The sequence below is a fragment of the Pholcus phalangioides genome, unplaced genomic scaffold, assembly GCF_987345545.1.
Source record: "Pholcus phalangioides strain wild (caught in Gottingen) unplaced genomic scaffold, Ppha-v1.0 ptg000029l_1, whole genome shotgun sequence".
Lineage (NCBI taxonomy): Eukaryota > Metazoa > Arthropoda > Arachnida > Araneae > Pholcidae > Pholcus > Pholcus phalangioides.
The window spans coordinates 6,675,782-6,695,542 of NW_028301619.1; the positions used below are offsets into that span (position 1 = coordinate 6,675,782).

At 37.5% G+C, this 19,761-nt stretch overlaps 1 protein-coding gene across 4 annotated transcripts in view; it reads right to left on the reverse strand.

Annotated features, from left to right (window-relative positions):
* Positions 1 to 19,761, reverse strand: part of LOC149067624 (hormone receptor 4-like) — a 189,066-nt gene that overhangs the window by 129,689 nt on the left and 39,616 nt on the right. Inside the window, exons 1-2 of one of the 4 annotated variants that reach the window (XM_089252430.1) lie at positions 17,552 to 17,619; positions 816 to 845 (exon numbers count right to left, since the gene is read on the reverse strand). The exons of 1 other annotated variant lie outside the window; for it this stretch is intronic. In XM_089252430.1, coding sequence (XP_089108556.1) covers positions 816 to 825 — 10 coding nt within the window. In that variant the 5' untranslated portion in view covers positions 826 to 845; positions 17,552 to 17,619. Of the gene's footprint in view, positions 1 to 815; positions 846 to 17,551; positions 17,620 to 19,761 lie in introns of those variants that run through there. 2 more of the 4 variants (XM_089252431.1, XM_089252432.1) reach the window with 2 other exon arrangements.

Genomic DNA, 19,761 nt, shown 5'->3' on the forward strand with positions numbered 1-19,761 from the left:
TTTTTCCACCTATTAGTGAACTACTTTAAGCGCTATGAATAGAATAGACCGGTAGATCCGAAATGCGTCACGTCACTTGTGCTCATGCATTCTTTAATAGAAAATATTTTTTTCAGTTTGCTCTATCACACCTTAAATTTTTACCATGAGTTTGGCATCATCCTGCATAAATGCATATTACGAAAAAGAGAAATTTCAGTTTCCCATCGAACTGGCATCATCCGGAAATAACTACATGAAACGATAAAAAGGATATCGCATGGGGACTACATGATAGACATCAGCTTGGGCCAAAGTTTTCATCAATATCAAAAACACTAGGATAAGCAACGCAAAGAATACATCCCATCTAGGAAAAACAAAACTGGCACGTATCAACATTTACTTAATACACTGTCTCAGCTTGTTAAAACTGCAGTTAACATACATACTTGTAAAATTATTGAAGCATGAAATATTCATATTAATATCAATATATTTGTTAAATATTTAAGACATAAAAGAAAATGAATAACATAAAAAAACTCACGTAAAAATAGTTGAAAATAAGTACACAGTACAAATATAAATGGTTCCATATAATTCCAGAGTCTATTTAAAACTTTCTCACCTTTTTCGAATGAGGCAGATACCTACTTGAAGAGTTACTGCGGAGTCTGATGCACATACACACTCACCTTTATGGCCACTAATACCGTTGATCAGGAGTAACACACACACACACAAAAGATCAAGATATATATAAAAATTTATGTTAATAAAAGATATTTCCAAGTGCTCTGACGTATAAGAGTAGAGTGTAAATTGTAACATACCTGTTGCCATTCAAAAAAGTAGAACGTCCACTGTACGAAAAAAGAAAGATAACATAGTTGAAAAAAATCTCAAAAACAATGTAAAAAATGGTCTCGTAAAAAAAAAATATTATGCATTCACGAGTTATTAAACTGACCTTGATTGGTTGAGACTAATCGGAGGATATGATTCAACCGATTCAAGACACGCCCATTGTGTTTACTTTAAGGCAGACGTCGTTTAATAAGAGTAGTGCAACAGAGAATAGTACTCCTAATCCAGCGCAAATAACGCCGTTTGTACAATTCAATAAAAATAGCCACACAATAACAAAAGCAAATGAAGGATAGAAACATTCCAAAATTAGTTTTTTTCTTTTCTTTTCTTGGAAATGTCAGTGACCTTGGCGAATCTTATCAGAATCTTTCTTGGCAACGGAAAAAGCAAGCCGATGTTCGGATCGCGTTTCTTGCGGGCTACAGTATAATTCAATTTAATCATCTAGCAATGTAGAAACGCTTGAAAATCCGCCATGGCTCAAGAATGAAATTGAACAAAAACATTTTATTGACTTTCAGAGTCTTTTTAAATACAAACACAAAGACCACAACGGGGTGGCTGAAAAAAAGATACCCATAAAAAATACGGATGTCAAATGTGATCAAAATACATCAACCCAATATAGGCATATACCACGAAAGAAAAAAAACTAATAATTAATACTATAAAAATACACTACCCATAAAAATGATCATGGCTGTCTCATTCTGCTGCAAATAATGCTCCTTATTTGCAAATTATGGGATGTATTCAATTCACATATAGCTTTAAGACTGGATTGCCGTATCAGAACCATACATCTCAAGTGACAAAATTCAAAATGATAATCGGTGATATGATACTGATCATGTTTCTAACACGCGTATTTCTGTTATCGTCAACGACACCAGATAGAGTTGTTGTACGTTATGTTCTATACATGCTAGGCATATAATTATCTTGTACATTATTATAAAATAACTATAGCTAGTGTCATTTTGAGGATAACAGTAATACACGTGTTTAAAACATAAACATCAGATCAATAGTTGACTATTTGTTTGAGTTGTGCCACTATACAAGGGAGGGGGGGGGGGTAATATACACTGAAGAGCCAAAAAAACTGGTAAACCTGCCTAATATCGTGTAGGGCTCCCGCGAGCACGCAGAAGTGCCGCAACACGACGTGGCATGGACTCGACTAATGTCTGAAGTAGTGCTGAAGGTAATTGACCAACCCGCAAGGGTAAAAGGCTTATATCCCTGGAGGGACAGAGCCTGGGTCGTGACTGGTCTGTCGGAGGTAATTGACACCATGAATCTTGCAGGGCTGTCCATAAATCCGTAGGAGTTAGAGGGGGTGGAGATCTCTTCTGAACAGCACGTCGCAAGGCATCCTAGATATGTTCAATAATGTTCATGTCTGGAGATTTAGGTGGCCAGCGGAAGTGTCAGCGGAAGTCAGAAGAGTGTTCCTGGAGCCACTTTGTAGCAATTCTGGACGTGTGAGGTGTCGCATTGTCCTGCTGAAATTGCCCAAGTCCGTCGGAATGCACAATGGACATGAATGGGTGCAGGTGATCAGACAGGATGCTTACATACCTGTCACCTGTCAGAGTCGTATCTAGACGTATCAGGGGTTCCATATCACGCCAACTGCACACGCTCCATACCATCACAGAGCCTCCACCAGCTTGAACAGTCCCCTGTTGACATGTAGGGTCCACGAATTCATGAGGTTGTCTCCATACCCGTACACGTCCATCAGCTCGAAGCAATTGAAACCGAGACTCGTCAGACCAGACAACGTGTTTCCAGTCCTCAACAGTCCAATGTCGGTGTTATCGGGCCCAGGCGAGGCGTAAAGCTTTGTGTCGCGCAGTCATCAAGGGTACACGAGTGGGCCTTCGGCTCCGAAAGCCTATATCGATGATGTTTCGTTGAACGGTTCGCACGCTGACACTTGTTGATGGCCCAGCATTGAAATCTGCTGCAATTTGCGGAAGGGTTGCACGTCTGTCACGTTTAATGATTCTCGTCAGTCGTCGTTGGTCCCGTTCTTGCATGGCCGCAGCGATGTCGTAGATTTAATTTTTTACCGGATTCCCGATATTCACGGTACATTCGTGAAATGGTCGTACGTGGAAATCCCGAATTTCATCGCTACCTCGGAGATGCTATGTCCCATCTCTCGTGCGCCGACTAAAACACCACGTTCAAACTCACTCAAATCTCGATAAACTGCCATTGTAGCAGCAGTAACCGATCTAACAACTATGCCAGACACTTGTTGTGTTATATAGGCGTTGCCGACCGCAGCGCCGTACTCTGATTGGTTCCATATCTCTTTATTTGCATACGCATGCCTGCACCATTTTTTTTGGCTCTTCAGTTTATGTATGCATTTCATGACTGTTATTAGATTGATGGTTTTACATATTTTAAATAATATAACCTGTGTTTCAAGTTTCTTTTTTGATTTAAATGTTTAAAACTTTTAAAAACTTACGATACAAAATAGTGACGTGATGTAAATAATAATAATAATGTTATAAATAATGTTATAAATAATGTTAAATTAATAATGTTAAATTAATAATGTTATAAATAATGTTAAATTAATAATGTTATAAATAATGTTAAATTAATAATGTTATAAATAATGTTATAAATAATGTTAAATTAATAATGTTATAAATAATGTTAAATTAATTAATGTTTATTTCGAATTTCATTTCCTCTACTTTTTTAATATAATTCCATAACCTCTATGATAAACTCTTCTTTATTATCGGTGAAGATTAAAGCAGCGTTACGGCATAAGGTTAATGTCCTGAATGTGTATCTGCTGCATGCATATATGTAGAGTGATTAGAAGAGAAGCCAGAGACACCTGGATTTGAATGGGCCATTTAAGAAAGCTATTTGCATGTTGACGGGTGTTATTAGGTCAACAAACAACTTTTCTTTTCCCTTCGATCATTTCTCGATCGTCATCATAAACTTGTTCTTCTTTTCTCTGTCAAATTCGCGAAAGATAATATTCAAGTGTTCTGTTGTACAAAATAGGTTCATTATTTCCTTTCATTTCGTTCACAAATGCTTTAAATTAAACTGAGTTCTGTATATCACAATAAAGTATATACTATATGGTGTATGAGTAGAGATTTATTCTTTTATCTTATTGGGAAAATGAAAACATGGTTATTCCGTTAGAAATGTTCAAAAGATTTCGTCAAACTGGGAAAATGCACATAAATATAAAACATCGTATTAAGCTCAGAGACACGCGGCTCTATTCTTTCTCATTCAATCAAAATAAATATTTGAGATATCGAGATCATCAACGATACGTTATCTTGAATATTCTCAATTATTTTTATAATTTACACACAGAAAATAACTCAGGAAAATCCAACTTCAAATGAGGAGTTTGATACAAGTAAACAAAATTTTTGGTGAAATTACTAACATATTTCAGCACTGATAGTGAAACATGTTAGTTATATTACAGACTTATTTATAACTATTCTTTAAAACAATAGTTCTACTACAAAAGTTGGGATGATAACCATTTAAAAATTTACGAATCGGAACCCAATTCACTTGCAAATTATTTAACACAAAAATAGAGTGTTCAAATTAACAATGAAACAGATCAGACAGTGACGTAGTTTGCAAATTATAACTCGTTTTCTGCATCATTCATGAATCAGAGCTCTTAGGGCCCTAAGAGTTCAACCGAACACGACTCAATGATAACTTTGCATTGCAATAAGCATCAATTTTCGTAGGCTTGTAGTGGGTTCTATTGCATAACTTGGCTTGGGGGGGGGGGTGCTGTTGCTAAATGTTTCTGTTATGGAAATATTCAGTTTGCATATCAGAATAAAGCCTTCAAGTAATTTAATACAATTTACATCAGATAAATATCGATTGCTGAATTATTGGATAAGTCAGATGAAATTCATGATTAGATTTAGCCATTTTTAATATTAAAACAGAAAAAAATCGGACTTAAAAGACAGGTACGAATAGTGCAGCCACACTTGGTTGTAAATTCCCAAGAATGGCAATTTACAGCCAACATGGTATTGGAAAAACGTTCGATGCCGGAAGTCAAGTACTAAGAGATTACCCGTTTAGTTTCAAGAGCAATTGACGTCAGTGCAAAAGACGTCAAAAAACATCAACAAAACTACTCGGAAAGTTAGAACAAAAAAAAAAGAAGAACGTGTCGACAACCATATAAGACATTTCTTCAGTTCGTTATAAGGTTATTAAACATCTCAATTTGATGTATTATCATCATCTTCGCGCCTTGATTATTTTGGCCTTATCACACACAAATAAAAACGTAATAACAAAAAACTTTGACCTCAATCAACACGAATATTCAGATACAGTCGACGCTTGTTTTTACGAACCCGTACGGACTTGATAATTTGTTCGTAAAATCGAAAGTTCGTAAATGGGCTGAGCGATGAAAAAAAGTGTAGGGAATAAAAAATTAGAAATTCACCTCAATTAAGGATTTCCATAAAAATCAATTATTTTTGTTTGCTTCATCGCAACATTTTGGTAAATGTAATATTCCATAGAATTGATGTACATTTCACGCGAATCTCGCTTCTCGGCAATATTTTTAGGATGATGGAACGCCGCTGGAACTACTTGCCATAAAAACGATCTTTTGCTGATCTTTGATTAGAGGACTCAATGTAATTTTTTGAATCCCGTACTTTTTGGCAATTTTTGTCTTTGAAAGACTTCACGCATTAATTTTTTTTACCCACTGTCAAGTACAATCTCTTGCGTTTTGTTGACATTGTGAAGAGAAAAGTCGACGAACATCAGTTGGCTGAAATAGAGTTCGATCGACTCTCGACTTAGAAATGGCCTATGAGTAATCTAATGTATTATACCATTTCTGAAACCACCAGTTTATCCAATTATAATGCACAAAAAGTGAATTACGTTGTCAACGCATTTTCATTTCATGGTCAACCCATGGAGGGAGATACGGAGGGGGGGGGGGGCAGGAGGGCCCCCCAGCGTCAAAGGCGGAGCAGACTGATCTAATGTATATGCGTATATATGAATTGACATCATCATCATGCCCCCAGACTTTCAAGTCTATCTCCGCCTATGGGTCAACCCCTCCAACAATCGAATGTGTATTCTCATGTTGGTGATGACAAATTGATGAATATATTTTACCTCCCATCTCTTCCTCTATTTGCTCCTAAGACATGTAGAACGTTAGAATTGAGGTTTACTTTTGATTACAATGAACTTGGAGGCGGTTGGAAGAAAAAAATAACCGAAAACAAAAATAGCGGAAGAAAAACGAAGTTCGTAAAATAGAGAATTGGTAGAGAGTTCGTAAAATAGAGCAGATTTTAACGTTAGCTCTATGGCATGCTGTTCAGGACAGAGGACTAGCTCGTAAAAAAAAATGTGTTCGTAAATTCGAGGTTCGCAAAATCGAGCGTCGACTATATCAAGGGAAAAAAAGTAGAATTTCGGCAACAACGATTTCTATCAAAATAAAATAAAAGATATCAAACGCCATGTCAAATATTTCAGACGACGACGTTTCAGTTCAAACGCTTGCTCTATTCTAATAAAAGTTTCACTTTCGTGACTAATACCCGTGCGGAGGTGGATAATGAATTTCCGGTTTTTCCTCTGTGTGTGTTTGAACAAGAAACGCGGATTTGAAAAAAAAAAAACCCAGACAGTGTCTGGAACAGCGACCACAACAACAAAATAATAATCTTTTGGTATTTTTATTTCAGTCTGAAAAAGTACACTAACCTACAACCGGTGAATAAAACAAGGAAGCGAAAGCTCTACAAAAAAAAGGTGAGGACACGATACACTCACTCACTCTCATCTGATTATACCAGATGAAGGTAAAAAAAAGAACGAGAGACACACAAGTGTCTGGTTTGTCTTGGTTGATGGTGGATTCACAAAGCCTACTACTCATCCGTTCTGGAACGATATGTAATTTCAGACCTCTACCTCCCTTTCCGAATCGGCCCCGGAAGGGTGCAGTCAGTTCACTGTAGTGAATTTCATAGACGGAGCGAGATCTCGCATAAGCTCACTTTTTATTATAATTCCACTACCACTACCACCACACGACTGTTTAGGTCAGCCACGAATGACGTGTTATTACTAACCTGGTTCTGCTCTCGGAAAGTCTTTCTTTCTCTTTTTTTTTTTCTGTGTATGTTGTGTTCTGTACACCCGACGTCGTCTCATGACTTTTTCTGCCTAGTGAGTGAAGTGACGCATGCGTATTCTGTGGGCCAATGACCTCTTCTTCATCATCATCGCAGACCAAAACAAGGGTGGAAATAGAAAATGTGGGACAGACACGTGCAAAAACAATACTAAAATATCCGAGATAAAATAAAAATAAAATGAAAAACCGCTCACGCGCGTGAAAACGCAACGAAGAGGCGCTTCTCGAGCGCACGCGCATACGGTTGATGATGTCTGAGTTTAAATTGCACTTTTCATCATTTCTCAAACATCTCGTAAGAGTTGTCTCGATGTTAATCTGGAGAACTCAGCCAGTGTCAACTTGGACCCAAAAAATAGTGGAAGGTAGCCAACCGTTTAGACTTTCACAGAGCCGCCGTAAGGGGGTGGAAGACAATTATTTTTTGCAATAATTTAATTTTCTGAATTTTCATCAATTCTGGATTTTTTTTTGTACCGATAATTCTGAACTTTAATCGATTCTGGAATTATTTCTTTCAAATTCTGAATTTCCATCAATTCTGGCGAGAATTATTTCTCTCATGAAAAAATTCTGAAAGTGTTTCTTTCATAAAAAAAATTTGAAATTATTTCATTCATTCTAAATTTTCATTGTGTGGTACTGAAATTATTTCTTTCAATTATTTTTAGTTCATGAATTCTAACATTATCGTTAGTTACGGGAAAAAATTGTTTCTTTCATAAGTCCAGTGGCAAAGTTCTGGCGTTCATTCAGCTGTATATTCTGTATAGATGTCAATTCCCCTCTCCCACAAAATATATAAAAGTGTAGAGACGCACCGGGCCTCGCCTCTCTACTTTCTTTCAAATCGAGCACAAATTCGGTCTATCGCCATGGAAAATTTACTACCGAATGAGTTGTGTCGGTGTAAATGTTTGTACAAAAGTGTAAATGTGTGTGCCTAACAGTCTGCGTGCGTATATAGTGTCGTGTCTGATTTTCACAGTGATGCCATCTATATTTCATAAGTGAAGCGTAATGGATGTATATTTGTTGGCCTGTTGCTCTCTGTGGCGAGACTTTCGGACGAAGAGATCTACTCGCATTCACGCCTCGAAGTTGGGAACCACATAAAACCAACATCAGCCGACCACCGGTGTAATTCGAACCCGGATCCTTGCGATGCGAGTCCGCCACTATAACCACTCTAACACTACAGTGGTGGGCCACTCGTCTGGTAAGGGTAGCCCTCGACTCTCACAAGGAAGCGATTTAACCCTTTGCGGTCCTATGTCCAGGTTGCATCGATATTAGGAATAAACGGTACTTCATAATTATAATGACCTCTTATAACAGGGGTGGCCAACCCGTGGTACGACATGGTATCAGAAATTCCACGCGTACGCTTTTAAAAAAATTAAATAAATTCCATTCCATTTTTCAATATCAAAGAAATTCTCTCCAGCTTTTAAACAATCTTCTCTCTTTATGAATGATGGTCTTGTAGGCTGCCAAACTTATATGTAGTATGGTAGGCACTCTTCAAAATAATAACCTTGTGATGATTTTCCATTACATGTTCGGTGCATTACTGTTCGGTTTCTCATCTTTGTGCACAGTTGTTGGACGTCCCATGTGTACGAGATTCAGGATCGTTGTTCACATGGGGGACATGCATTGTATAATGCAATTACATTGTATATCTATGATTTCTTGGGGGGGGGGTAAGCCCTCTTACAAGTTTATTGGAAAGGGGGGAGGACCCAAGCATCCCGAGTCCTCGGGTTCTTATGCATAATTTAGAACTCAGAAGAGTGAGAAACTGAACATTTTTACTGAAATAAGAAGACGGCCGAACAATATTTTGCAGAAACGGAGAGAATGCTCGTGTCCCGTAAAACCGGTCGTATGGTTAAAATTCTTAAGAGTTGCAAACGACTCGAAAATAATCTTGATCGTGGCATGGCTTGGAAAAAGGTTGGCAACCCCTGACTTATTATTACAAAAAGGCCCTAGATGTTTGCTTTTGTGTTTTTCGGATAGTAAATATCTACGATAACTTATAAAACTCAAGAAACAAACATCTAGAAGCTTTCGAGCAATTGTGATTTCGGGGGGGGGGGGGCTCCGCTAGAAAGTACGAACTGTTATAAAATACCAATGAAGTACCTAAAAAGCTTCTAGATTGTAAAGGGTTAAATCCCGCCAAATTTTCGTTTTTGTCGATGAAAATTCATTAAGATGTTTACCGAATTCTTTCACAGACATGGCCGGACTTGTTCTGGTGCGTCCCAGGTGTGAAGAAATATGGGGGGGGGGAATAAGTGACTATATACTTTCAGAATTCAGCAGAGCTGCCCATTGACCCAGGGGTATCTTAACGCATGGACTCATCTGGGCATAGCCCGGGAAACTTATGTCCATGGTGAGCCTAAATGATGAAATTTATTACTATGATTTTCTAGAATAAGAATGTATTTAAATGTGGTTAAAACGGTTTTCCCAGCATTTAATGCTGTTTTTTCACAAGTCTCCTCCATTTTTCAAATTCCAATATCTCAGTAAATATTGCACTTAGAAACGGAGAATTTTCTTTGCTGGCATCAGGTGAGACAAGGCAACAACTTTTAGCTGGGTTTTTGGGCACACGTGGACAGTATATAAATTATTGTTTTTATTTTAATGACTATGCAATCCTTGCGACATGAATGGCACATCTGAGTACTACAGGTTATTTGGAAACTTTTTATAATTGGAAGTACACCTCTAGGATCAACGGTTCGTTACTTCCAGCTGAGTACGGAGCCCAACACATCACTTTACCTTGACACAGTCGGCCCTGCATCGAAATCTTATCTCCAAGAGTGAAGCTTACCGAAATTTCCGTGGTTCTGATGCCACGAGATTGTTCGTGTTTTTAAAAATGTTTTTCACTATAAATTCACTCAAAAAATCAATTCAATAAGTGAAAAGGGTCCCGTTCCTGGATTAGAAGAAGGGAGGGGGTGAGCTCCAGAGAAGACAGTGGAATTATGAGAAGAAATTATGGTCCAATAGGGGGCCTTGGACGAATTTGCCTGTTTTTTATTTATACAAATACAAAATCTGATGCCACAACATACATATAAGGCAGTCAGAGTTTCTGATGCCTCTCGATTATTCAGCCAAGAACTCCTCAAGAGGTTCCTCTACGTAAGCGGTTCTTAACCAGGAGTGAAGACCTTTCAGGGAGTCCGTGAGCTTGGATCAAAAAACAATAAAACTACTGTTTTTAAATTATTATGCACTGAGTACAATTCTGTTAAGGGGCCCTTAGCCTTCAAATTATCTGCAGGGGAGGGGGAATAGGGTCCCTCACTTCATCTTATTGGCACAAAGAATAATCATGATTAGAATAGAATAGAATATATAGAATAGAGATATATCCTCTCTATATAACGCGATAGAGCCTTGCACCTGATTAAGTTTATTTGATCGCATGATTGACTAACTTTGGTTTAAACACCGATGTCTGACTTATTATTTGTATGTGTAAAATATTCCGGAAGGGACAAACCTTATTTTTTAAAGAATTCTCATTGATGGCCAGATTAGGTTTATCAACTCCATTGCATCTCAGTTATCTGAAAATATCTTTGTGAGTTTTAATAGAGTTTATTGACTACGTAGACATTTTAATGTGTGAAAACAATAGCTGGAGTGAATCCAAATTCTCGGATTCAGCAAAGAGATAAATTTCGGTACCTATATACACGTTTTATTTGTTTGTTTACTTCTTTTTATGCGTTTCCTATGAAAATTCTGATTTGACTACATTTCAAGCGAAAAATGATTTCCTGAATGTATTTCGAAACAACGGCGAGCCCCCGTGACCCATTTCAAGTTTCTGCAACATCAATCGCTCATCTTAACGCGTATTCATTTATGTGTGAGCGCGCACGTACCATATGAGTAACAGAACAACTTTCTTCGAAAAAGTGCATCTCTTAAGTATTTTAACATTAGTCACACACACACACACATCAAATTCTTAAATTTGAGTTAAATTCTATTTTTCGGTGAAAACAGCCAAATTGCAAAAAAAGTTGAAATTCGCGCATTCGTGACGCTAAATAATGTAATCGTTTCGCTTGTTTATATGGAATTGAAAACGAGGATATTTATACAGGGTGTCCTGTAAGTGCTAGCACGGCCTTAATCTCATCAACCATCCACCGTAGAGGTACGATTCTAATTTAAAAATGCTCAACAAGCATTTAAAAATTGCCCTGTACCAGTTTTGAGAGTGAAAATACAGTGTGTAACAAAATAATAAATTTAAATTTTTATACGGTGACTTTGTGCTTCAACTTCTAATTAGAAAGTTGTTGCCCTGTCTCTCCCGATGCCAACAAAAAAATTCCATGTTTCCAAGTGCAATATTCACTGCGATATTCTCGAATTCTAAAAACGGAGGAAATTTGGGAAAGGACAGCGTTAAATGCGGAAAAACAGTTTTACCCGAAATTTTTAACGCTGTTCTTTCCCACATTTCCTCCAAGAAAGCAACCAATTTATGGATGCCTATGATTTTTTTTACATGTACAGTTCTCATGCTACTCTCTTATAAATCACACACACACACAAGTTTGTCTTCTCATGGGAATATTATCTCTCTTGAGAATAAACTTGAGGTAAGATCACACTATTCGTGCTCAGAACTTCTGTTTAAGGTTCGCGCTCATCAGGGAACACGTCTTTTTTTTTTTGCTTGTGCTCGTCTACGTACATCTTACTTCTGTTGCTTGCTAGACTTTGGTTCAGGAGAACCCAAAAATTTAGCAGAAGACACCATGTACTCACTAAATAAAGCTCTTCGCCATCCACATGACCAACGCGAATCTATTTAATGTATCAACAACAAGTGGACTTGAAGCTACAGACTCGTCTAGCGCGAATTGCTTGTCTCGTGACTTGTCATCATATTTCTCGCGAACTCAGCGAATCTCACGGATACAAGCCTAAGTAAGAGTAATGTAGACCCATTGCAAAATTATCCTTCTAAATGTGTCCTCGTTTAGATTTTACTTGCTCGTCTAGATTTAGATGCTGTGACTAATTCGATTGGAGCATTTTATGAAATACTCTGGCGGAGTCAGTGTTAATGTGCAAGAACGAGTCAAATTTTGAAAGCAAATCATAGAGTTGGTCATTCAAAAGACTTATAGTTTTAATGAATCATTTTCTCAACACAGGAGGATGGTATTTCTTGTCATTTTTCCTCAGATATTGATGGTTTCAAACCACAAAATTGAAAACCCAAAATACGCCAACTGATGAATGACAGGCGACTGTAACAAACTGCAAAACACATTAACCCTCCTATTCCAGATCGTGATACGTACTTATTTCTAACATATCATCTGAAGTAATAAATAAATTTATAAGACTTATCAGTTAATCGAATCAGAAGTGAAAGGTACAAATCAAACACAGCATTAGGATCGTGTGATTGATCAACCGACTCATCGAGTGATCGCATCTCAGGATCGTGACTAAATTAGAGATATTATCCATAAAATGTTTGAAACTTGATATATGTTTTAAAAAACAATATTTTTGCGGTCGAATACGTAAAAAAACCAACCACAACTAACAAAAATATCCCTTATTTCTCGGTGGGTTTTTTTTACCTAGTATCTTATGTCAGGGTCATGGTCTAGCGTTGTTATATATAATGCAAGAAGAAGATTAAGCATTGGATTATCTAGAAGAGATTAGATTGGATATAAATCGTACACCTAGTCTGTCCATTACGTTCTTTTCTGTGTTCAAGAAGGTTATGTGTATACTAGTAAAGTAAGCGGAAATGGCTGCGTGACGCGATGCCATTTATGGCGCCTTTGGAACCCCATGTGGTGCCTCTCGCTGGTGAATGGCCTTGACCTTAGAATAAACGTTAGAGAACTTGAACTTCCGTCCGTGAGATTCATGATGCCTTTAAGAAAGGTTCTTGCTCCAAAAAATATATATAAGGCTAGCTAGTAACTCACTCTCTATTACTTTCCTCTTTATTTAAGCACAATATCCGTAATTTTTTCAACTGCAGGGAGGGGGGTGGGACTATAAGATGATAATATTCACAAATTATTTTAACGCCCTTGAATTATCGGGACTATTTCTGAGACGGTTAGATTCTACATTTCAAAAGCTTCCTTTAGGGGATGTGCGATAGGTGCGGTCGCACTGGCGGTTTGGGCTCCCCCGCACTTACGGTAGTAGAAAGTGCAAAAAATATACATATATAAAGCATATTTTCAATTTCTAGGATTTTTTTTCTCTCTATAATTCTGAATTTTTATCAATTGTGGGATATTTTCTTTAATTAATTCCGAATTTCCAGCAGTTCTGGGATTATTAATTAAATCACATCTGGAATTTTAATCAGTTCTGGAATTTTCTCTTTCATTAATTCTGAATTTTCATTGTTGAGTAGATATTTTTCACCATTACTGTATATTCTGTGATAATGCATGAATTTTTGGATGGCGGTTCCCTCTTCCCCCCCCCCCCCCAAAATATATAAAATCGGGGCTAAGGAGCCCTGAAATTGATTTCGCACCGGGCCCCGCGTCTAATAAGGATGGCCCTCTACATTCCTCGTTGCATCAAGCAAAACTTGACATCGAATGTAAAAATACATGCGACACTCTACGGCAGCGTTTCTCAACCTATGGTCCGCGAACCAGAGGTGACCCGCGAAGATAAGATAGGTGGTCCGCAGGCATACTTGGAAATTTAATCCCGATTAAATTAAAATTATTCAATTGTATGTAACTAATGTTAATGTAATATATGTAATGTAATATATGTAATGTCATTTCTTAATGTTATACAGGTTCTATGATAAATTAAGCTCACATTCTGTATAATAGAGATCCATCGAATTGTTTCAGACGTTTTGTTGGTCCTCAGGTTCGGAAATTTTGAGAAACGCTGCTCTGCAGATTTAATAGTATGCCATGATTTCCGAATAAATCAGCGAAAAAGTACTTAATACACGATTACAGGCATATTGCTTTAGTTAATGCTAGGCATGAAAATGAAGCTTTCAATTTACCAACTACGCTTCATGTAACGTAAATCGATACAAACATATGCAGACGCAAATGCCAAACTTATCAAGCATATCCTTCCATTGTTAACTATGCCAAAAATTAACACAAAGAAATTGCCTGATTAGTTTTTTTTTATATTTATGCGGATCAAACCCGTACATTAATAAATATCAATCCATGTATCTTCAATGACCACTGTATGTTTTGGTGATAATTGGCGGCTTCTTTGTTGCTACAGCAAACTAATTCATTCCATCGAAATTGACATTCCCCCCCCCCCCGAAGGCGAGAATATGGTGTATTTTTGCAGTAAAAAACCCTTGGGAAAATAAAGTTGAATCCCCCCCTCCCCCCCTTGAGAAAATTCTGCGTACGCTACCGATAGACACGTAATGTCAACTGTTATTCGGAATTTCTTATTGCATTAAGTTTATTCAGATCTGATCCGATTCTTAAAATCACCTAATAACTGATATCATAACAACATATTCTTTATAACGTAATCGGAAAAGAAATCAATGAAACAAAATGAAAACTGGGACTTTTCTCAAAAATTAATCAACACGCATTAAAAAAGTGAATAATTTGCTTATTTCATTTTTTGTCGCCTTATTTACTAAAACATCAGCCGCACCCACAATTTCAGACAGTCCGAGGCGATGAACTCTAGACGACCTACTTTCATAGACAATAATACATAATAATTTATGAATAATTTTTCAATTGAAAACCTGTATAAGGGGGAAAAAACAGAGAAACAAGCGAGTTCCAACATCCCATTGTTGTTCGTCACTACCAACAAATATCTCAACAATACTTCACACACACACACATATATATGTATACGTAATGCATATAATTTTTTAAGGTGAATGCTGAGGAAAATTACAATGTTTTCCTTGAGAACTTTATAACTTTTGAGAAAACAAAGATATCGCACCCCCCCCCCACTTCTAAATTGACTCAGCTCAAAATAGTTTCCAACTAGTAACATGAGTCACTACGTTTCTTTTTTTGTTTTAACAGATGCATTTATCGTCAACAACTACACTAGTTATAATTTTTGTTAATGTTCTTGTACAACAACTATAGCTAGTGTCGTTTTTGATGACAACAGAAATGCACCTGTTATAAACACGGATAGTGTCTTATCCCTAGATTAAACCTATTTTGAGTTGTGTCCCTTTTAAAGCAGGGATTCAGTAGGGGGTGCTTTGAGGAATCTCGTATCTATTCACCGAAGTTACAAAAAACATCAACCACGTTATTTACAGCATTCAAAATAAATGACGCAATCTTTTGTAAATATGACAGCAGTCATTCCTTTTGATTTCAGGGTTTGTTTTAATGGCTTCATTAAAATAAGTGGAATTATCTCTTCCAAATATCTGTATAGATGATTTAGAATAAATAACCCCTTTAGAGAGCTGGGGATCTTCAACGCTTTGCAGCCGAGGGCCACATCAATATTTCCGAAAGGTACGCGGGCCACATTTAGTGAGAGTGGTGAATCACACATGCTGAACAGCTCCTCCCTCCTGGTGACCATACAATGAGTTGTGGTAAAATTTAATTTATTTCTCAAAAAACAAAATAGATATAAATAAATTATAAATATAAATTATTAATTAATAAGCAATCATTAATTATTAAGTCATTATTAGTTAATTTGACAAATTTAGAGCTCGCTCTCTCTGAGAATTTCGTAGTCATTTTTTTGTGCAATAATACCCAGGACTATCAGTCTGATGCAGAAAAAAAAAAACTTTCATCTTGAAATATAGCAAATTTTTCAACAAATTTATTCCAAAGTTTAACTCCTCGACCACTATTGATAAAAACTTTTTGTTGAAATTCAGAAAATTTTAATAAACGAATCTCTTATTGATTTAAAGTGGAAACTGTGTGCTCATGAAGAGAATTTTGGTCAAGATTTGATTTTTCTGTAGATATATCAACTGTTCATACGATTAGAAGGAATGTCCAAAATGAGAATGAGGATTACGAGATCATGGTTTCAGATAGGGGAATGCTGATTTCATTTTTCACTAACCAGTTTTTTGGTGGGCCACTAAAATGTCGTCGGCGGGCCACGGGTTGAAGAATCCTACTTTATGCAGTATGACTGAACTCCTTCAAAATGCCATAAATTTTTTAATGAAGTAGGCTTTCTTCTGATTTCCAGTAGGTACAAAGTAAGGGGTATAGGGGAAATGTTATATATTGAGAGATCAACTTTACAAAATACCTGTGAGACCCCGGGCTCTGTCCCTTTTGGGATAATAGCCTTTTACCCGGTTGGGTTGGGTGATTTACAAAATACCCGAGTTTTTGTCAATGCTGTAATAAGAGGCTTTCAACGAGGCGAGATATCTCATCAATGCTGCTTAATAAAGAGTTAATACAGTCGAACTTGGTTAATTCAAAGTCCAAAGTCGCTAGAAATAGTTTGAATTATCCAAAATTCGAATTATCAAATTAATCTATCCTTGATTTGAAAATTGACTATATACAAATTGCAACTTAATCACCAACATTCACATAGGATAGTAATTATCAGTTGATAAAGTTTTATTATCAGTTGATAAAGTTTTATTATCAGTTACGAAACTTTTTCCAAAGTTTTATTATCAGTTACGAAACTTTTTCCAAAGTTTTAATACTTTACAATTATAATAACTGATCTTAGCTGCTACATCATGCCACTGTTCTAGAATCAACTGCAGAACTTCTTGACCATGCTCAAAGCCTGATTTACGGAAACAATTCATGATCATCAGTTATGAAACTGTTTTCAAATTTTTTCTATAATTCTTATGCTATCAAAGAAATATACTTCAACTAACGTGTTGCAATTTGTACTTTCCATAAAAAGATTCAGATAAAAAGATAATTCCGATATATATTCAGATTTTGAATGGTACACCTTGATCCATAGCTTGAACAACGTAATGGGTATCAAGTGGTACACATTCTCGGATGTGTGCCCTCCAGCTAAAAAATGTTAAAATGGACATTAAATTATCAAAAAAAGAGTAGAGGAAAAACTTTTATTAGTCTTTAAAAATGTGTTATTTAACAACTTGATCGGGGGGGGGGGGAGCAAAGTTTGGCTTCTTATAGAATTTTTCCAAACTAAATTTGCTCATACAAAAGTCATGATTTCTTTTCTCGAACTTCAAATTATCCAAAACATTAAAAAAAATTCGAATTAAACAAGAAAATTTAGCATTAAATTATACCAAGTTCTACTATATGAGGGAGCATCTATTTGATCAAACAAGACACAGATTGGATTGGACCGGAAACGTTGGCTAATCCAATACAGAACGGAAAATCGATGATCATAAACATACATAAAGGGTAAGGTTGAAGAACTCACCGGGACAATAATAGCCGGACCCTCTCCATATTTCCTGCTGCGCATGATGACACTTTCGTAGACATGTGGTTCAGACAGCCCTGCTGCATGGTGCTCGCAACCCAAACTAGGGCATGAGGCCCCTGGTCAGGGCCAATGAGAGCCGGCCTCTCACCATCATCATGCATGTTCGGGTCAGTGACCGTATGACCCATTTCTTATGTGTGTGAGAGAGAGACTCACTTCTTTCCCCTTTCGCTTCTCACTTTCTCTCTATTTTACTTTTTATTTATTATTATTCCGAGAGAGAGCGAGATCCGTGTGCCGTTCACGAGATGATGATGTGCTGCAATCCTTTCCTACCTCCGCCCCAATGCCTGACATAAGAAGAGTCTTCATACCAGGACAACGAAAGAAATGCCGTTCTTGTCACTCTCTCTCGGGCATCATCATCCATCTTCGCTCACCCTACTAGACGGCATGACCGAACATCATGTGAACTAGACATGCCAAGACTTCCATCATGTTACATCATCTTCGGGGTGACAAGAAACTATTAGCGAGAAAAGAACAGGTGTTCTCGTATGATTTTATGCAACTCGTTAATTGCTCCAGAAGTCTTGTACGCAATTCAAGTTACATTGACGATGCAAAGCGGGGCCTGATTTTGACTCGGGGGGGGGGGGGAAGAGAAGAGAAATGTTATCAAGAAAAAGTTAGAATCAGGCCTTCATCCCCCCCCCCTAAATTTTACGGATGTTTAATTGGTTTCCCGGGGCTTAGTTCTTCCTCTGTAAAGTTTTGGAGACCATGCCTACATAGACTTGGTTGAGGAGGTGCAGAGAAGAGCTACGCGTGCTCTTGTGAAGACAGACTTGATTTCGTAAATATGTTTACATTGGAGGAACGAAATTGTCGGGAGGATGCGATCGAAGTGTTTGAAATTTTCAACGGAATGGATAGGGTGGGCCACGAGAGAGGGTGCATTGGACGAACCGATTATTTAATGCCAGTGTTTCTCAAAATGTGTCGCCGCTCCTAGGGGTATCGCCAACAAAGGCGTCACGGTGAGCCGGAGATATTGATGTGTGTGCCTATTTATGCTTTGAAGTGGTTCTTTTGTGAATATATGATATCTGCTATTCTGGAGATTCACAGATGAATCATGAACAGGGCAAGGGAGCCCTGACAAAAGTTTGAGAATCACTGTTTTATGCAATTCGTTATTGAAAAAAGAAGAATCTGCCAAAATACGACATAGGTAATCCAAATTGCCAATATACAACAAGTTGTATAATGACCATAGATTGAACAAAGATCCAGGGCTGGACTTGAGTAGATGCGAAGGGTGAAACCAAACTGGCAGGTGCGTCGGAAATGTTTAATTTGTGGATGCTCCTAGTGATCTTTATGTAGGGAATTTTGATTTCTGATTCCATTCAGTGAGTGCTCAGACCCATACCATAAATTACCGTGGGTGCTCGAGAACCCACAGCAACCCGGTTCCGACGCCACTGTAAACCGGTCCGAGTCCTCAGATTCCAGGTGCCTGGGATTTGTCCACCCCGATCAATATTCATGACCCCACATACTGCAGCTGGGCTCCTGGGCTTTTTGATGGGCCCTCGACTATATTGGTGGGCCCCCACTGTAATTTATAGTGCGGAAAACAAGAAAATGATAAAAACGTCGTTCTAGGCCTCCGGGCTGGAGCCCTGTCAGCTCTACTTCATGGGGACCATGTCTACATTCTACAAACAGTTATTTCAGAGCCGCTCTCAGAGGATGGTGTGACAGATACCGTCGCACCAGTCCCCGTGTTTTTCGGGACCCCGCTCTCACGTATAGTAATGATTTCTTTCCTAAATTTTTAATTTTCATCCATTCTGGAAATCTGCAATTTCATCAACAGAGAAATAATTCCGGAACTCTCTGCATTTTCACCTAGAAATAATTCTGGAGAATTCTTCCTTTTATAATCTAGAAAAATATAATTCTGAGAATACTGCATTTTCATCCAGAAAGGAAGAACTCTGGAATTATTACTATCAAAAATTGTGAATTTTCATCCATTCTGGAATCATTTCTTCCATTCATTTTGAATTTTCATGGTTGCTGGCAGACCCGTAGAAATTTCATTCGGAGGGGGACCACTTTCATTTCGGGGGGACCAAAGTGATGAGCAATAGATATGGCCATCTTTTTCCCTTTTTTTTGGACATTTTCTCACA